Source organism: Urocampus carinirostris, chromosome 2 (assembly GCF_059441175.1).
Source record: "Urocampus carinirostris isolate Australia breed hairy pipefish chromosome 2, RoL_Ucar_1.0, whole genome shotgun sequence".
NCBI lineage: Eukaryota > Metazoa > Chordata > Actinopteri > Syngnathiformes > Syngnathidae > Urocampus > Urocampus carinirostris.
Window position 1 is genome coordinate 2514019 of NC_142350.1, and position 19797 is coordinate 2533815.

General features: G+C 42.7%; 1 protein-coding gene across 1 annotated transcript; it reads left to right on the plus strand.

The window, feature by feature from the left end:
- Window positions 1-330: 330 nt before the first annotated feature.
- mgat1b (alpha-1,3-mannosyl-glycoprotein 2-beta-N-acetylglucosaminyltransferase b) lies at window positions 331-19429 on the plus strand. The gene is made up of 3 exons (XM_088328326.1): window positions 331-678; window positions 7960-9037; window positions 13243-19429. Exons 2-3 carry the CDS (start codon window positions 8252-8254, stop codon window positions 13942-13944), a joined length of 1488 nt encoding a protein of 495 aa, XP_088184452.1. The 5' UTR covers window positions 331-678; window positions 7960-8251; the 3' UTR covers window positions 13945-19429.
- The last annotated feature ends 368 nt before the right edge of the window (window positions 19430-19797 follow it).

Sequence of the window (19797 nt, forward strand, 5' to 3'; positions counted from 1 at the left end):
TGCAACAGTGGCTGACATTTCTTTTATTTATTTTTTTTATTTTACGTGAATGCTAGGTCTCTAGAAGAACAAGGAAAAATAGAGTAAATGTTAAATTATAGTTTAATCCAAAACTAGATTATGAAATAAGCCAAAATGAAATACCAATTTTATCACATCATAATTTAAACTTAAAATGAGACTGGTGTTGAGAATTATTTTTTAAACATTTTGGATAGACTGTGCCTCGAGATAGTTTAACAAACAAGTGTGCGATGGCTCCAAATAGGTTGGGAAACAATGTTAAAAGGCTAGTCCGTACTACGGAAGTGAGGTCACGACATAGCGGAAAGCATCACCTGTATAGCGAGCGCTCGCTCTGGCGCAGGACGCAGCCTGCGGCCCGGTCCGGCGGCTGCACTGCTCCAGCGGAGTCGCCCCATATGGAACGCGGCTAATGGCCGCGCCTCCTGGACAAAACCTCCACGACTCCGGGCAGAACTTCCATTGGGCTGGCCCGAATCTCCACAACTCCGGCCCAGTTAACGTTTGGCCGTCAGTGGACCAGTCAAGATGAACCACGAACGTGACAGCCGAGCGGAAGCGTCGGTAGCCAGATGACGACAGCGAGCTCCAGAACTGATTTAATGAGAATTTTCTCCCGGGAAAGGCGTTTCGGCCAGCCGCGGTTTGTACGAGGTGAGTACACCCTCCGCCTGTTATCGTTACAAATTCTTACGGTCCGTGGACTACACACTGTCCCCTTGGTAGCTACTACAGGAGCAGTTTAGCGAATAAAGCCGTTTGTTCAAAATAACTGAGCTGCTAGTGACTAGCTAGCTAGCTTAGCATCGTCAAGTTGAGCATCGCAGACTCAAACCTGACGTCATGAATATGCTGCCGATGTTCTGTATTAGAATCAGAATTTATTGTTATTGACATAATATTGTATGCAACGCGATTAGACATGGCACTTCAGAGTTAAACATGTAAAAAACATGTGCACACAAAATATATGACTATCAAGATGAATAGGCAAAATAACTACTGTATTACAACGTAGTGCCTAGAAAAGCTGGTACAGGTTAAATAAATAATAATAATGCAATGAATAGTGCATTGTAACAATAGTGCAATGAATATGTGCAATAAATTTTAGCAGGAGCAATTCAAAAACACAATAAAATTCACACACACACACACACACACACACATGTATATAATTCTGGTAAAGTTGGAGTTAGTCAAAGCCAGGTTTAATAAACTGTCCTTCTTTCTGTCTTACGGTCCTTTCTGTACAGTCCACGCCTGTTATTATAGCAACATTTGGGCCTGGTCAGTTTTGGTTCTTGTGCTCCTGACAAGATGCTGGCCGTTATGTGATTGTTTCCTTACGAACGATTCCTGAATGTCACCAAGTTGTGGTAGCCATTGAAGCTTCCAAGCTGTTGCTTTTCATCCTAACAAGATTAGCATTTGTGGGTCTCTGTTGCTAAGTTACCTCCTTTAATTGGTTTGAGATACTAATGCTACTGATATCCTGTGGCTCAGTGCCTCGTGACATTCCCCCGTTCTTTTCTAGTTGATTTTGACACTCATGGTCGAATCTCTATCAGAATATCTGTCTAGTTTTGCCAGTTTAAACCAGGAATTTGATCTCAAAGGAAGACTCTGAAGCCTATAGATGGTTTATGATCATGTTAACATCATCCAGACAATCCAAGTAGGATGGTTGTAAGTTTACCTCATTATTATTGTGATTTAACATTCAAAGTATGGCGATCAAAGCTCAGGTTTGGCTGTCGATAGAGATTCAGGGCTACGTTACGACAACAAATGTTCATTGATATACATCAAGACCTGTACGTGCTTGAGAAAATCGTGTGCTGTAGGGGTTAGGGTTCAAATAAGGCGATCTTTGGTACTTGTTTTAGGATGCAGGGGGGTCGCATGGCGTTCATTCCGAGTTTATCTCTACCTGAAGAACCTGTGCTGCTAACCAGAGGGTGACAGGTCGAAGAAGTGGTGGCCGAGTTGCAAGGCTTTGCAACTTTATGACCAGTGTTGGCCATGTTACTGTAAAAAAGCAAGTGTAGTTACTCACTTATTTTTCCAAAAAGTAAATGAGTTAGTAACCGAATTACCCTCCCGTAAAAGTAACTAGTTACCAGGGAAAGTAACTATTTATGTTACTTTAAAAAAAAGTTTATATGTCAAAGAATTACCAATTTTCAACAGTTTTTAATTTAGTTGAATTGAGAAGAACAGGCAGGTAGACGTCTTGTAGAACCTTGTCCTTTTTATTGCACCTAACCAGGTTTATCCTACACTTGAAAGTGCCACAAAATCAAACAGTAAACAATATAATACATAGATTAATACATTAGATCTAACTCTCACAACCTGAAACAACTGGTCAAGTAGATACAGACGCTCCCCTACTTACGATTGAGATATGTTCCGGATGATCGTTGGAAAGTTGAATGAATGAATACTTTATTTCCATCCATCTATCCATTGTCTTCCGCTTATCCGAGGTCGGGTCGCGGGGGCAGCAGCGTTAAAAGGGAAGCCCAGACGTCCCTATCCCCAGCCACCTCCTTCAGCTCATCCGACGGGACCCCGAGGCGTTCCCAAGCCAGCCGAAAGACATAGTCTCTCCAGCGTGTCCTGGGTCGCCCCCGGGGCCTCCTGCCGGTGGGACATGCCCGGAACACCTCCCAAGGGAGATGTCCAGGAGGCATCCTTATTAGATGCCCCAGCCACCTTAACTGGCTCCTCTCAACGCGGAGGAGCAGTGGCTCTACACCGAGTCCCTCCCGGATGACTGAGCTTCTCACCTTACCTCCAAGGGAGAACCCAGCCACCCTGCGGAGGAAACTCATTTCGGACCCTTGTATCCTCCACTTGGGGCAAGACCTCCTCCCTGACCCGGAGGGAGCATACCACCCTTTTCCGACGGAGTACCTTGGACTTGGAGGTGCTGATCCTCATCCCGGCCCCTTACAACTCGGCTGCGAATCGCTCCAGCGAGAGCTGAAATTCACGGCCTGAGGAAACCAACAGCACCACATCATCTGCAAAAAGCAGTGACGCAATGCTGAGGCAGGCCCCCAAAACGGACTCCATTCCCGCCAAGGCTGCGCCTAGAAATTCTGTCCATAAAAGTTATGAACACAATCGGTAACAAAGGGCAGCCCTGGCGGAGCCCAACCCTCACCGGGAACGAATCCGACTTACTGCCGGCAATGCGGACCAGACTCTGGCACCGGGCATACAGGGACCCCACAGCCCGGACTGTGCGGTACCCCATACTCCCGAAGCACCCACCACAGGGCCTCCCAAGGAACACGGTCGAATGCCTTCTCCAAGTCCACAAAACACATGGCAAACTCCCATGCACCCTCAAAGACCCTGCAGAGTGTATAGAGCTGGTCCAGTGTTCCACGGCCAGGACGAAAACCACACTGTTCCTCCTGAATCCGAGATTCGACTTCCTGGCGGACCCTCTTCTCCAGTACCCCTGAATAGACCTTACCAGGGAGGCTGATAAGTGTGATTCCTCTGTAGTTGGAACACACTCTCCGGTCCCCCTTCTTAAAGACGGGAACCACCACCCCAGTCTGCCAGTCCAGAGGCACTGTCTCCGATGTCCACGCGATGTTGCAGAGGCGTGTCAACCATGACACGCCCACAACATCCAGAGCCCTAATGAACTCTGGGCGGATCTCATTGACCCACCGGGCCCTGCCACCGAGGAGTTTTTTGACCACCTCGGTGACTTCAACCCCAGTGATACGAGAGCCCAACCCAGAGTCCTCAGGCTCTGCTTCCCCAGAAGAAGACGTGTTGGTGGGATTGAGGAGGTCTTGGAAGTACTCCGCCCACCGATTCACAACGTCCCGGGTCGAGGTCAGCAGCTCCCCATCGGCACTATACACAGTGTCGATGGCCCACCGTTTCCCCCCCTAAGACGCCGGATAGTGGACCAGATTTCCTCGAAGCCGTCCGGAAGTCAGCTTCCATGGCCTCGCCAAACTCCTCCCATGAGTTTTTGCCTCGGCAACCGCCGAAGCCGCATTGCGCTTGGCCAGCCCATACCTGCCAGCTGCTTCCAGAGTCCCACAGGCCAGGAAGGCCCAATAAGACTCCTTCTTCAGCTTGACGGCATCCCTCACCGCCGGTGACCACCAACGGGTCTGAGGGTTGTTGCCACGGCAGGCACTGACTACCTTACGGCCACAGCTCCGATCAGCCCCTTCGACAATGGAGGCGCGGAACATGGTCCACTCGGACTCAATGTCCCCCGCCTCCCTCGGGACATGGGTTAAGTTCTGCCGGAGGTGTGAATTGAAACTTCTTCTGACAGGAGATTCTGCCAGCGGTTCCCAAGAGACCCTCACAATAAGTTTGGGTCTGCCGGGTCGGGCCCGCATCTTCCCCCACCATCGAAGCCAACTCTCCACCAGGTGGTGATCAGTTGACAGCTCCGCCCCTCTCTTCACCCGAGTGTCCAGAACATGCGGCCGCAGGTCCGACGAAACATACAAAGTCGATCATCGAACTACGGCCTAGGGTGTCCTGGTGCCAAGTGCACATATGGACACCCTTATGTCTGAACATGGTGTTCATTATGGACAAACCATGACGGGCACAGAAGTCCAATAACGAAACACTACTCGGGTTCAGGTCAGGGGGGCTGTTCTTCCCAATCACGCCCCTCCAGGTCTCACTGTCATTTCCCACGTGAGCGTTGAAGTCTCCCAGCAATACGAGGGAGTCCCCAGGGGGCGCGCTCTCAAGCACACCCTCTAAGGACTCCAAGAAGGGTGGGTACTCCGAACTGCTATTTAGTGCATAAGCACAAACAACAGTCAGAACCCGTCCCCCCACCCAAAGGCGGAGGGAGGCTACCCTCTCGTCTACTGGGGTGAACCCCAACGTACAGGCGCCGAGCCGTGGAGCAACTAATATACCCACAACTGCGCCTCACACCACGGGCAACTCCAGAGTGGAAGAGAGTCCAACCCCTCTCGAGAGGACTGGTACCAGAGCCCAAGCCGTGCGTGGAGGTGAGTCAGACTATATCTAGTCGGAATTTCTCAACCTCACGCACCAACTCGGGCTCCTTCCCTGCCAGAGAGGTAACGTTCCATGTCCCAAAAGCCAGTTTCTGTAGCCGGGGATCGTCGCGCCAACCCTTGGCCGCTACGCAGCTCTCTGCGCACCCAGCCCCTTTGGCCCCTCCTACAGGCGGTGAGCCCATCGGAAGAGGGTCTCACGTCGTTCCTTCAGGTTGTGCCCGGCCGGCCCCCGTGGGTAAGGGTCCGGCCACCAGGCGCTCGCTAGCCGACCCCACTTCCAGGCCTGGCTCCAGAAGGGGGCCCCGGTAACCCGCGTCCGGGCGAGGGAAATTGAGGACCAACGTTTTGTCTCATCATAAGGGGTCTTCTGATCTGCGTTTTGTCTGGCCACTCACCTAGGACCTGTTTGCCATGGGTGATCCTACCAGCGGCTTAAAGCCCCCCGACAACATAGCTCCTAGGATCATTGGGACACCCAAACTCCTCCACCACGATAAGGTATCAGATCAAGGAGGAGAATACTTTATTTCGAACATTAAAATAAAAACGGAACAAAAACAGTGAGTCAACAACAAAATAATGTTGCATAACATGTTCGAAAAGGGGTTGTCAGAAGCAGATGCTTATTTTCCCTACCCCTTTATCTTCCCTATTAAATACATTTTACAAATCCTCTTCTCCTCTTGTGTCTAATATAACAAAATCTCATAGATATACTTATTACATAGGTCAGATATCAATAATTATAATAATTACAATAATCACATATTTTATACACTTATCTTCGTAATACCCATCCCTTGAACGTCATAATGCCACTAGTTACCAAACATCACTGCGGCACCAATGATAATAAAAAAAATAAAAATTAATATGATAACAGTTATGATATAATAGCAAAAATAACAACAAAGTTAATTATAGTTTTTAACGCACTATTTCCAATCTCACTCATATCCCATTTTCTTCATCCCTGTATTTCGCCAGTAATGTTTTTTTGTATTTAAATTTGAACACATGAATAGTTGGACATTGTTTGATCTTATCTTGTAAATTATTCTAAAGTTTGACTCCACACACAGACACACACATACATTCCTGGTTGTTCTCACCTTTGGGATTTTTAATTTACTACAGCCCTTCAAGTTGTAATTTCCCTCTTTCAAAGTTGAATTTGTTTGTAAGTTGCTTAAGTGCTAAATTTTGTATGAAATGTATGTTTAAGACTTGTGTAAGTAACCTCCATTGTTTTGTACTAAAAAATACGTTCATAGAATAATGTGCTCTATAAAGATAAATACATTTAAGTTAAACTTACTTTTGAGAGTTAGGGGACTTCCTCCTCCGTGGTAAAAAGAGGCCGAAAAAAAGCGATCCAACCATTTTCTCAACAGCATCAAGCTTCCATATTCCACTTTCATTTCAAATGAAACAGCTCGCCTCTTCTTTACACTTTACACTAACCATATTGAATGGATGCACGAGATATTAAACAACAAAAATGTCAAAGTTCTTAGCGCGCTGGACATACAGTATAGAATGTTTACACACGAACTAGGAGAGGGAAGCGGATTTCTTCTTCGGAGTGGATGCTGAGTGAGCTCTCACAACACCACACGCCAGTAGCGGCGGAAAGAAGCACTTCAGTACTGTCCTGTAGTCTGAAAAAAGGTGCACACAATACAACATCTAACTTACAGCAATGTCCGGATATTTTTTGACATCCAGAAAAAAATGTTCCTACCTACCATTTTTTGTAAGTCGAATGGTCGTAAGTAGAGGAGCATCAGTATACATATACAAGCCTTAAACTTGCATTCCATACAAAATATAGCACGGAAGTATCTTACGAACAAATTCAACTTTTGAACGATCGTCTGGAACGTATCTTCGTAAGTAGGGCAGCGTCTGTATGCTACTGTACATCAAGTGTTTTGTTCACAACAAAGGTCAACTGTAAAACAATATAAAGTGAGTTTCAAGCTATAGAATAAATGACTATCTAGTCAGACAACTGCTCAAGTAGACATATGCTACTGTAAGTATTGTCACACAACAAAAGTAAAAAAGTTCATCAATATAAAGTGTGTTTAACACTGCAGTGTAAAATAAATACATCTCTCACTAACTGAAACGCTTGTTAAGTAGAAATGCGCGACCGCACTTCAAATATATTGTTCACACAGTTAATAGTAATATATATATATATATATATATATATATATAATTATATATACCACAGCCATATCTCCCTAGTGGGAGGTGTCTAGAGCCATTTCTGACTCTTCTTTTTTTTTTTTTTTTTTTTTTTGGAGATTGATTCAGAGGAGGGGATTCCCAGCCCCCTCGCTCAACCCAACTGAGGTGTTGGGAGTCATTAGGTGACCAAACCCCCCAATTCCAACCCTTAATGCCGACCGCCAAGCAGGGAGGCAACGGGTACCAATGTTTTAAGTCTTCGGTATGACTCGGCCGAGGCTTGAACCACAACCTCCCAGTCTCGGGGCGGGCGCCATACCCCCAAGGCCACCGAGCAGTTAATAGTAAAGCAATATAAATTGGCTATCCAATTATTTTCTCTGTGATGTTATATGGTTAATAACTACATTACCCATAATGCCACATTTTTACTGAGCATGCACAATATGTCCCCTAATGTTTACAGTTTTATGTTATTGTTAACTTGAGAGTGACACCAAAATAAACACCCGTCCATGCCAACACACCTTGTCTAAAATTATTCAAAGTGACGCACCGCTTTTAACCATCTGTAACGTCATTGTAACGTTAGAAATAAAAATAATTAGATAACGCTGTGACGTAACGGGGTAATCTATTACAGCGTTATTTCCAACACCATTGATGACTAATTCTTTTTCTATTATTTTGTTTCCAGGAAGATGAGCGACAAATAATGTACAAACGGCAGCTTTACCTTCTTCAAAGTGATCCTGGCTCCTCTTACCCGCCCTTATTTCTGTTACCGGAGGTTTTTAATCGGATTGGCTGCATTAACTTTGGGCAAACCGTCGAGGTCGGTTCTGATTTTGGAACCATGTGATCCCGTGTCCAGATCTTTCCCACCAAACCTGGCACCCAGATCCCAAAGATTCTGCCCACCTGTCCAACTTATTTTCCTTCGCTTGGTCCTGTGCCCGCTGACCGGCCCTTTGAAGTGTCCTCGGGCCATGGTTCGAAAGAAAGGCTCCCTCATCCTGTGCGGCGCTTTTCTCTTTGTGGCGTGGAACGCTTTGCTTTTGCTTTACTTGTGGGGCCGCCCGCCAACAGGCCGCCTCGGGGAAAGGGGGGGCGCCGAACCCGGCGGAAACGAGGAGTGGGGTCTGATCCGGGGTAAAGGGAACCGGCTGGACTTGGCCGGGGAGGTTTTCCGACTCGCTGAGGAGGTGGAAGTGCAGCTTGCCAACCAGAAGAATTTGCTGAAGCAAATTGAGCAAAACCGGGCTGCCTGGGTTAAGCACGGAGATGTCGGAATAGGGGAAACTGTCGCCACTGTTTTGCCCAAGGATATCAGCCAGGCCCAGAAACCCCCAGTTTCTTTGAAAGACAGTCCTGATCCAAATCCTGGTCAGTTCCCCTCGACTCGGGCACCAGAGACAGACAGACCTCCAACGTCAAGCCCTGATGTGGTGATCCCCATCCTGGTCATCGCTTGTGACAGAGTCACAGTCAAACGCAGCCTGGACAAACTAATCCAGTATCGGCCTTCCCCGGACCTGCACCCCATCATCGTAAGCCAGGATTGTGGCCACGCCGAAACCGGAAACGTGATCGGGGCCTATGGCCAGCATGTTACCCACATCCGCCAGCCGGACCTGTCGGACATTCGAGTACGGCCCGGGCACCGCAAGTTCCAGGGCTACTACAAAATCGCGAGGCATTATCGCTGGGCCCTCAATCAGGTCTTCAAGACCTTCTCGCAGGCCACTGTAGTGGTGGTGGAGGACGATCTGGAGGTGAGTCTGTCTTCTGTGTTGGATTAGGCCTCTCAGGTTTTGATTAGAACACTTGAGCTGAGCGCTAGGTTGCTGTGGCTGTCTTTGCTTGACCCCTTTCTTATCTGTAAGCACCCTTGCACACATTATGCAGTTTGAACCCGTTAAGACCATTTAAGAAAATTGAGAAACAAGGTATCTTTCAAACAAAAATATTGCCCGACATACACTAGAAAAGCCAAGTTACAAGAATTTTCAGATGCTACCACTCGAAAGCAGACTGCTTGAGACCTTCCTCTTACATACGAGCTAGTTAAAATAAATCTGGGATGTCTTTCTTCTGTTTCTATATCTTCTCTCCTTATTTTGAGTGTATACTAACATTTGGTCCTTCGAGTCGGATATTCGACATCTTATACGTTTTGTAAGGGCTCCTCCTGTTCTTCTTGCAAGTTCAAACTCCATTAATATTTGTCTAACCTTATTCAGAGTGTCTACTAAACCAGTGGTTCTAAAATGTGGGTACGCTTAGCCCTCAGGGTACATGTGGGTACTGCAGGGGGTATGTGAAGCTTTTCAAAATATCTTAATCAGTATGCTCATCCTAATAATAAATCTTAAGAAAAATGATTTTGTAAAAAGTCCGATTAAATATAAATATGTGTTCCTGCACTGAATTTTATATTCAGAATTTAGTTGGAAATTCCTATGAAATAAAACTGTTAATCCTAAAAGTGTTGATGTTAATTATCATTTGTGAGCAAATCTTCATTTTTGAAGTTCATTTATTTTGTAAACCAAATATTATTTATTTAGATAGATAGATAGATAGATAGATAGATACTTTGTTCATCCCCGAAGGGAAATTCACATTTCCAGCAGCATCCCTGAGCTGAGAACAATCGAGAACAATCGAAAATAACACGGGAGCTGCTGGAGTGGCTGCCATTCGTGACGGCGCCGGAAGAAAAGATTCAATTTGAATCATGTACAAACAAACAAACAATTGAATCATGTACAAACAAACAAACAAACAAAATATTCATGTTTCAATAAGTGGAGTGTTAATAAAATTGGGGGAAAATAATTTCTGATACTGATATAACCAGGTAAAACTAATTTTAAGTTACCTGTCCAAATGAATGTTGTGCCATCTCACCTTTCCCACTCTCTCTCCTCTCACCTTTCCCACTCTCTCTCCTGCAGTTGACTTGCATAATTTAGTTATAGATTTAGTTTTGTGAACAGATTTTTGTTGTTTTTGTATATTTTTGCATGACAAACTGGGTGCCGAGGTGCTTAACTTGTTTGGGTGTTTGGGCATTTGGGTTGGCCATGGTCAAATTTTTTGTGTTTTTTGCTACTTTTTCCTTTTTTATTTTCTTTGTTTTTGTGTATGTGTTTGTCTTGCTGTCAGTCACCCCTCTTGGGATAGGACTAGGGTAGATGGATATTTTTTATTTAATTTATAATTAGCAGCATTTTGTACATTTGAGTTTTGAGTGGTTTTCAACTTCCGGTGGTCAACGTGTCTGTTATTCTTTTTTGTTTGTACATGCATTGTTTGCCATATGAATGTTTTTTTTTGTAAGGTTCACTGTTGGTTGGCTTGAATAAATCTGACTTTACAGCTCTTCCAAAAATGTTTTGCCCGTGTTACGCCGTACAGCAAAGATAAAAGCAAGAATAAAACAAGAGTATAACAAGTAAGTAATAAATGGCAAATGAAACACAGTAGAGTTAAAAAAGGGGGGAAGTGAGGCAGAGTGTCAATAAAAGGCAAGTCTGAAGAGATGAATTTTGAGTCAGGATTTAAAGGACAGGGTCACATAAATTCGGAGGTCAGATGGCAATAAGTTCCAGAGCTGGGGGGGGAGTGCAGCTGGCAGTGTGAAGGAGGGGCAAGGTTATATAAATGGCCATGTAGGTGTAGAGCAGGATTTTCAAGATTTGAAAAGTGCATGAGTTTTAGATGAAATGCTTGTAAATGCTTGAAATTGTTCCAATGTTCCACAGGAACCATGAGTTTGAGCCCCATATTAGGGTTCCAAACTGAATGTACGGTTCCAAATTGGATTTAGGTCTAGGATTACAGCCAGGATTTAGGTGTAGGTTTAGCTTGAGGGCCTAGAATTTGAGTCTAAACTGAATGTACGGTTCCAAAATTATTTATTATTTAATTATTTATTTATAGAGCTAGGGTTACGGTTGTAAACGGGGGCTTATGAACTACTGGACTGTCTCAGAAAATTAGAATATTGTGATAAAGTTCTTTATTTTCTGTAATGCAATTAAAAAAACAAAAATGTCATACATTCTGGATTCATTACACATCAACTGAACTATTTCAAGCCTTTTATTATTTGAATATTGCTGATTTTGGCTTACAGCTGAACAAAACTCAAAAATCCTATCTCAAAATATTAGAATACTTCCTCAGACCAAGTAAAAAAAAAATATTTTATAACAGCAAAACTAAATCAAACATTTGAAAATGTCCATTGATGCACTCAGTACTTGGTTGGGAATCCTTTTGCACGGATTACTGCATCAATCCGGCGTGGCATGGAGGCAATCAGCCTGTGGCATTGCTGAGGTGTTATTGATGCCCAGGATGCTTCGATAGCGGCCTTCAGCTCATTTGCATTTGTAGGTCTGGTGTCTTTCATCTTCTTCTTAACTATACCCCACAAATTCTCGATGGGGTTCAGGTCAGGGGAATTAGCAGCCCAATCAAGGACAGTGATGCCATGGTCAGTGCACCAGTTACTGGTGGTTTTGGCACTGTGGGCAGGTGCCAGATCATGCTGGAAAATGAAATACTCATCTCCATAGAGCTTTTCAGCAGATGGAAGCATGTAGTGCTCTAAAATCTCTTGGTACACAGTTGCATTTACTCTGGACTTGATGAAACACAGTGGACCAACACCAGCAGCTGACATGGCTCCCCAAACCATTGCTGACTGTGGGAACTTCACACTGGATTTCAAGCAACTTGGATTTTGCTCCTCTCCAGCCTTTCTCCAGACTCTGGCGCCTTGACTTCCAAATGAAATGCAAAACTTGCTTTCGTCTGAAAAGAGGACTTTGGACCACTCTGCAACTGTCCAGTGCTTCTTCTGCATAGCCCAAGTCAGACGCTTCTTCCGTTGTCTTGAGTTCAGAAGTGGCTTGACCATGGGAATACGGCTATTGTAGCCCATTTCCCGGACACGTCTGTGAACTGTGGCTTTTGATACCTGGACTCCAGCTTCAGCCCACTGTCTTTGAAGCTCCCTCAAATTCTGGAAGCGGCTCTTCTTCACAATTTTGTTAAGGCTGCGGTCATCTCTCTTGGTTGTGCAGCGTTTCCGGCCACATTTTTCCCTTCCAACAGACTTTTTGTGGATATGCTTTGAAACTGCACTCTGTGAACAGCCTGCTCTTTGAGAAATGTCTTTTTGTGTCTTACCCTCCTGATGGAGGGTATCAATGATGGTCCTCTGGACAGCAGTCAGATCAGCAGTGATTTAGTTTACTGAACCAAGCTGAGTGTTTTTAAGGCTCAGGAAACCCTCGCAAGGTGTTTCGAGTTAATTAGATGATTCAGGTGATTAGTTGAATAGCCTACTTGTATACTTTTTCATGATATTCTAATATTTTGAGATAGGATTTTTGAGTTTTCTTAAGCTGTAAGCCAAATTCAGCAATATTAAAATAATAAAAGGCTTGAAATAGTTCAGTTGATGTGTAATGAATCCAGAATGTATGACATTTTTGTTTTTTTAATTGCATTACAGAAAATAAAGAACTTTATCACAATATTCTAATTTTCTGAGACAGTCCAGTATAGTTTGAGCACCATATCAGGGTTCTAAATCAAAATTCGTTCAGAGCAATTGTTACGGTTTGAAACAGGGTTGCAACTCTGGTGAGATGTCGGCTAAGGGTTAGGAATTAGTTTGAGCCCCATTTTAGGGTTCTAAAATGATTGTAGGGTTCCAAAATTGGTTTACAGCTAGGCTTAGGTGTAGAGCTAGGGTTTGGGCCCCGAATATTTTGATTGACAATGCATATCTTCTTTTAATGATTTTGGGAAAATTAGCTTAAAAGTCCTTAAAAGTGCTTGAAATTTCCCTTGAAAAAGGTGTATAAACCCTGATTAGGATAAAAGAACTGGTTTGAGGTTCAGGTCGAACCCTACAACTGCACTAAATTGAGTCTTTATTGTGTTTTGGCCCCCCTAGGTCGCCCCTGACTTCTTTGAGTACTTCCGCGCTATGTACCCCATCCTGCGTTCAGACCCCACGTTGTGGTGCGTGTCGGCCTGGAACGACAACGGCCGGGACTCGGCTGTGGACCCGTCCCAGGCGGACCTCCTCCACCGTACGGACTTCTTTCCTGGCTTGGGCTGGATGCTTCTCAAAGACCTTTGGGAGGAGCTGGAACCCAAATGGCCCTCGGCATTCTGGGACGACTGGATGCGCCTGCCCGAGCAACGCCGGGATCGCTCTTGCGTGCGGCCCGAAATCTCACGCACAATCACCTTCGGACGTAAAGGCGTCAGTCTGGGCCAGTTTTTCGACCAATACCTGCGCTACATCCGACTCAATACCCAGTTTGTGCCTTTCTCCGAAGGGGACTACTCGCATTTGCGGAAAGAACTCTACGATGCACACTTCATCCAGCGGGTTTACGACGCGCCCTCTGTTAAGATAGAGCAACTGCAGCAGGGGGGAGCCTTGCCAGGATCAGGACCTTATAGAGTCACCTACTCCAGCAGGGACACTTTTAAAGTTTTTGCCCGGGCTTTGGGGGTAATGGACGATCTCAAGTCCGGGGTACCGAGGACTGGGTACAGAGGCGTGGTTAGTTTCATGCACCGTGGGCGACGGGTGTTTTTAGCGCCACCTAAAGGTTGGACACGTTATGACGTTAGCTGGAGTTGAGCGTGGAATTTGACCCTATTTGTGCCTTTCTTGAAGTTGGCATGACCTCGGTTCGGGTTCTATCTGCCTGCCCGACACCTTTTTAAGTTATTCGGGGCACATTTAAATTGATTTCAATCCACGTTTAAGCGAATAAGAAAAGGCGAAACCCCACCCCAAAAAATTGTCATATTAGGGAGTTTTGTCCACGCACACATATAAAACCCCCAAAAAACTGTGAGTGACAGGTTTTAAAGGGACATTGTGTATGATTTAATGCAGTGTTTTTAAGCAGTGTGCCAGGGCACACAAGTGTGCTGTGGGACCTTGTCTAGTGTGCCGAAGAAAATTGCTCAATTTTACTTTTTGCAAAAAGCATGCAATTTTTCAGTATACATGTGTTTTCTTTCTACCAGCAAACAGCCCAGTAACTGTAATGTTCATTTTTACTGTTAGGTGGAAGCAGATTGCTATATCTTTTTATATTTATAAATTAACTATATCCTCATGAATAATAATAATAATAATAATTTCCTTGTATTGTCATTCTGTGTAACAATGTACACAGAACGAATGAAGTAGTACAGGCAAGTATTTGATAATGTATTCTGTTTTAAAATGCTGCTTAAGATTGCGTTGCAAATTTTAAAAAATAAATCAAAGTAAAAATCTTCCACATAATTGGAATTTATTTTTCATAAATGTATTTAAAAACAAAAAAATAAAATATACAGTAAAAAAAGAATTATTCCATTGGCAGATTTTGGTCATTTTAAGTATTATTTTCGTTCTTGAAAAAGAAGATAAAAGTATTGTAAATGGGGTTAAAAAATATATTATCTATAATTACATCAAAAGTATTGCCCTAAATATATCACTTCCCAAACCACAGTGATCAGTGAACTTTGTACTGTTAACTTAGGCAACATCACAATTTACGCAAAAAAAAAAAAAATCAAAATAAAACACAAAATGGGTGCCGGGAAATTTATTTTCGATGGACAGTGTGCCTCGAGATTTTTCAAAGGAAAAAAAGTTTGAAAAACAACAGTCATTAAAAGGACACAATATTGATATGAATAATAATTGAAACGTCATTATTTAAAATACTTGTATGTAGAGAAATGTGCCTTTTAATCGTCAAAAAAATAAGCTCACCTCAAGAGAGTTTACTGGCGACCAATGTTCCCTCTAAGCTGCGCGCGTGCGCAATCGCACACTGTTCTCAGTGCACAAGAAAATCTATCCAGAGCAATGTTCCCTCTAAGCTGCGTGTGTGCGCAATTGCGCTCTACCCAGTTACAGTGCATGAAGGTAAAAATACACGGGTTCTCCTGACGCTATGTTCTAAATGCGGTATTTTGAAGTCAAGGTCAAAGTAGAACGAAGTTGAGTAAAGTCAGTAGAGTTTTTCGAGAACCGGCTTCTTCGGCTCAGCTCACTAAAGGGAACCGGCATTTTCGGGTCCTAAACGGCTCTTCAGGTTGTTTTTGCTCCTTTAATCCCTACACCACCAAATATTATGTAAAATTATGCACAAAATGACTTAAAGGAAGGGGGAATAGAAGAAAAAAGAAAAAAATACCAAAATGAAAAAGTAGTGAAAAGCTGAGAAAAAAAAGAAACAAAATGAAGAGAAAAAAGAAGGAAAAATTCAGAAAAAGCCCCAAAAAAGAAAAGAAAAAAACGAATGAAAAAAAAGTAAATAGAGAACAAAAAGAAAAAAGTAACAGGTAGGAAAAAATAATCACAATGAGAACTTTTTTAAATGAATTGAAAAAATAGAAAAAAAAGTTTGTGTTGCATTCAAATAATTTCCAATTATACCAAGTCAATCTTGTTGCCAACATTGTACTTCTACTAAAAAATGTGATTGAATACAGTTGTGTATCGTGCAACCGACTAAATAAGCCCCCAAAAATGTTAATATTATGCGACAAAAGATACCAGGAAAAAAAAGAAATGGAAATCTTGTGAAAGAATTGTTGGAAAAACAAATGACATTGGCAGGCTGTACAACCTTTGCAATAGTACATGAGTCAATTCATTCAAAAGTGAAAAACATTTTTGCGTTGCCGGAAACTCAGCAAAATGTAACTTGATGTCAAGTTTTGGACATGTTAGATAATGACTTGGTTGCCAAACTTGGGATTGCTGTTGCTCACTGTTGTTTCAAGCGTTGCTCACAGACTTTGTGTGAACACTCAGACACGTGGAAAATTAGAGGGAACATTGCTGGCGACCATCTTGTTTCCTGATTAACCAAAATAAATAACCTCTAATCACAGTGATTAGGGCTGCACGATTAACCGAAATCTAGTCGACATTGAGATGGGTGGTGTATGGGCAACCAGAGTTCTTACAGTTCTGGTTTTAACGGCGCCGGCTTATCAGAGGCAAGTTTTAACGCAGGGGTCTCAAACTCAATTTACCTGGGGGCTGCTGAAGGTAGGGTCTCGGTGAGGTTAAGTCAATTTATGTTTTTCACAAAAAGTTCAGATAAAAACATTCCAGTGTTTTCAAATACATTTTTAAAAATTCCCTACACAAAATAAAATCGAAAAATAAAAACCTAAAGAATTCATATGAAAATCAATCCATCTGTCAAATGAATCCATAATCTGCTTGGGCTTCACTTAAAGGGGTGGTGTGTGTGCCACCTACTGGAAAAAAAAATCCATTCAAAATTTTTTTTAAATAATTACTAAAAATGCATGATTCATCATATAGATTTGCATTTTTTGGATACTCATAGGTCGAAAAATATCTTATTATTTTACATAACATGAGCCTTACTTAGAGGGTGATAACATAATTATCTGCCATCTTTCTACTTCAAGTGACCCAAAAAAATCAAAAACCTGGTGAAAGGCTGGGTTAAAAAACAAAAGAAAAATGGCGCTTTATGGACCTTTTGAGTCTCCTTAATTTTTCATTTTTACTTGTACTTTTTAGTACTCATTTTCAGTTGCACGACAGAATACTAAAACATCTACTCATCAAATAATACACACTGTCCCTTTAACTTTCTTATAAAGACTGCTTCTAACTCTCGTCACGAGGGCCACAAATGCCCCTGAACTGCAAGTTTTAGACACTTGTTTAAACTGCCATAGCCAAGAAAGGCAAGTCAAAATTTGTGTGTGGGCACCGTTGAGTCGTTATGGCGGAATCTCAAAATAAAATGTTGATTCATTTTGAAAACTGACTACTATTATAATGAGCTTAAAGTGCTATCTATTGCATCTTATAAGTAGGTAGGTACTTTGATTGAGGAATCGAAAAATAGTCAGCAGACAGCAACCCTAACAGTCAAAAGAGGGTACTGTTTTCTCAAGGTTAAAGCATGTCACGATGCTTACGTACTCACAAAAAACCAAGACAGAAAATGCCTTAAAAAAAAAAAAAAAACTTAATTAACCTTAAAAACCCGAATTTCAATACTAGTCTGAAAAAAATCACAATTGGGTTTTGTAAGTTTTTATATTTTTGGGGGGTAATTTTTTTTTAAGTATGCATGTATATATATATATATATATATATATATATATATATATATATATATATTTAGGTAAGGGGACAATTTAAGGTTTGAAAATTGAAACACACTAAACTGGGGCAGGCATCCATTATTGTTATTTCATCATCGCTCAGCCTCAATAGGGTCGCGGGGGTGCTGCAGCCCATCCCAGCTATCTTTGGGAAGTGGACAGGGGACACCCTGAAATGGTTGCCAGCCAGTCACAGGGCACACAGAGAGACAACTCACTCGCTCATTCACACCTAGGGACAATTTTGACTGGCCAATTAACCTAACATGCATGTTTTTAGAATGTGGGAGGAAACCGGAGTGCCCGGAGGAAAGATGCAAACCTGGGGAGGTTGCAGTAGCTGGACTTGAACCCTTAAACTCTGCACCTTGGAGCCGCGCGCTAACCCAAAGTCCATAAACTTTGCGAAAGTCAAAAAAGGAGAAAAATGATGCTTTTTAGTCACTTTGAGTCAACGTAGTTTGGATTTTTCCTTATGCTGCTGAGCATTTGTTTTCGGTTGCATGACTGAACAAGGGGTAACTCAGGGTCAAATATTACACGATGTCTCTTCAAAGCAGTGGTCGCAATCCCTTGGACCTTTTACAGCCCTCAAGACAATAGTTTGGGGCTCCCGACATATTATTAAAGCTTAATGTTGCGCGTTTGATACAACCCTAATTAGTTGGGCAGCACTCAACACGCTAATGTTTGAGATTGATGTCAAACTGCCCTGCAACATGATTGCCTGGCTACTTTTTGGTTTGCTTACACATCACATACTAGGGCTGCACGACTTCTGTCAAAAAACCTAATTGTGAATTTTTTTATAGACCCGTATTCCAATTTCGATGCTCTCATCTGCAGGCATGTGTTTGCAAAATAAATGCAGACAAAAATAAAAGCTGTTTATTTGTGTTTGTTTCCACTTAGATTACTCAATGTTTGCAGCACTTTCAGTGATGATATTAGTTGGTGACAAAACTTGAGTGTTACCTTTCAAGACACCGAAACGTCCAGACTCTCCGAACAGTTCATTAACAGCATTCAATCTACTCTGGGTGCATCTTGGATTGGGATTTCAGGTGAATTGGGCTAAATTGATCTAAACACTGCTCTTGGGGAGCTTTGTTAAGGTTGCTGTCTATAAATCCTTGAAAAAAAGCAGTGTCTTGTAATTACACAATCGCATTACGTCACATCTCAAAATCCTATCACAGACTAGAGGTTTTAACAATTTAGCTAATGTAATGAATATTTTTTTTGCAAAACTAATCGCGAAAAACCTTATTCAAATTGAAATGTGGAATGAGGAGGTGCTGGAGTTCGGAAGGAGATAGTCACTGCCATTAAACTGAAGCTTAAATGGTGTCTGATGCATCTTACATGTATCTTTCTGTGAGATTCAGCCTTTGAAAACCAGTTGTGGCCAAAATTCACTCAGACCCTACTTCCGGCGACCCTCCCAAGTAAATTTAGTTTGAGACCTCAGGTTTTATGTAGGTTAAATTGTGTTAGGCATATCTGCCTGAAAAGAACAATTGGACTACTGACAAAATGTCAGAATTAACTTGGCCTAATGAAATGATGTGATGTAGTTGTGGAAAAGAATTTGAAGAAGAGAAGCTTCATCCGTCTTTTCCCTGCTTCCCAATTTGCCATTGGTGTTCCGGAGGGACGTAAAGCCCCACTTCCTTGGAAGGAAATCAGACGTGTTTGGCCCATCTCCACAAACACTTGAAGTTGGGAATTTGTTAGATTAAGGCCCTGGTTTTTAGCTTTTTAACCATGGTGATGTTTTTGTTGAACAAAAAAAATCATTGTCTGCCTTTTCTCTGTTTACTTTTTTTCTAAAAATGGGAAGTAAAGTGAGTGCCAATCCTATCGAAGCATTGGATGGAATAACATGTCATATCAAAAGCACTGCCTATGTTTACAAGTCATGAATAAAATCATCTATTTTGATATTTGTGAAACTGCAGTCTGACTTTTCTCTTGTGTTTATCTATGGGTTATCAATGTATACCAGTAGGGAAGAATTGTGAAATGATTGATATATCTGCATTCTGCATTTTTTTTTATAGAGCGCTTTTCAAGTCAATGACTTCTCAAAGCGCTTTACAATGTGCTCCACATTTTCCCAATAGCGGCCTTGCAGCCATGTAAGGCACTAACCTGCTTATTGGGGGTATTAGGGGTTCAGTGTCTTACCCAAGGACACTTAGACATGTAACACGGACGAGCCGGGATTCGAACTGGGATCCCTTGATCCCAAGACGAGCGCTCTACCTCCTGAGCTACTGCCTCCTCGGAGCGCTTATCTTGGGATCAAGGGATCCCACAT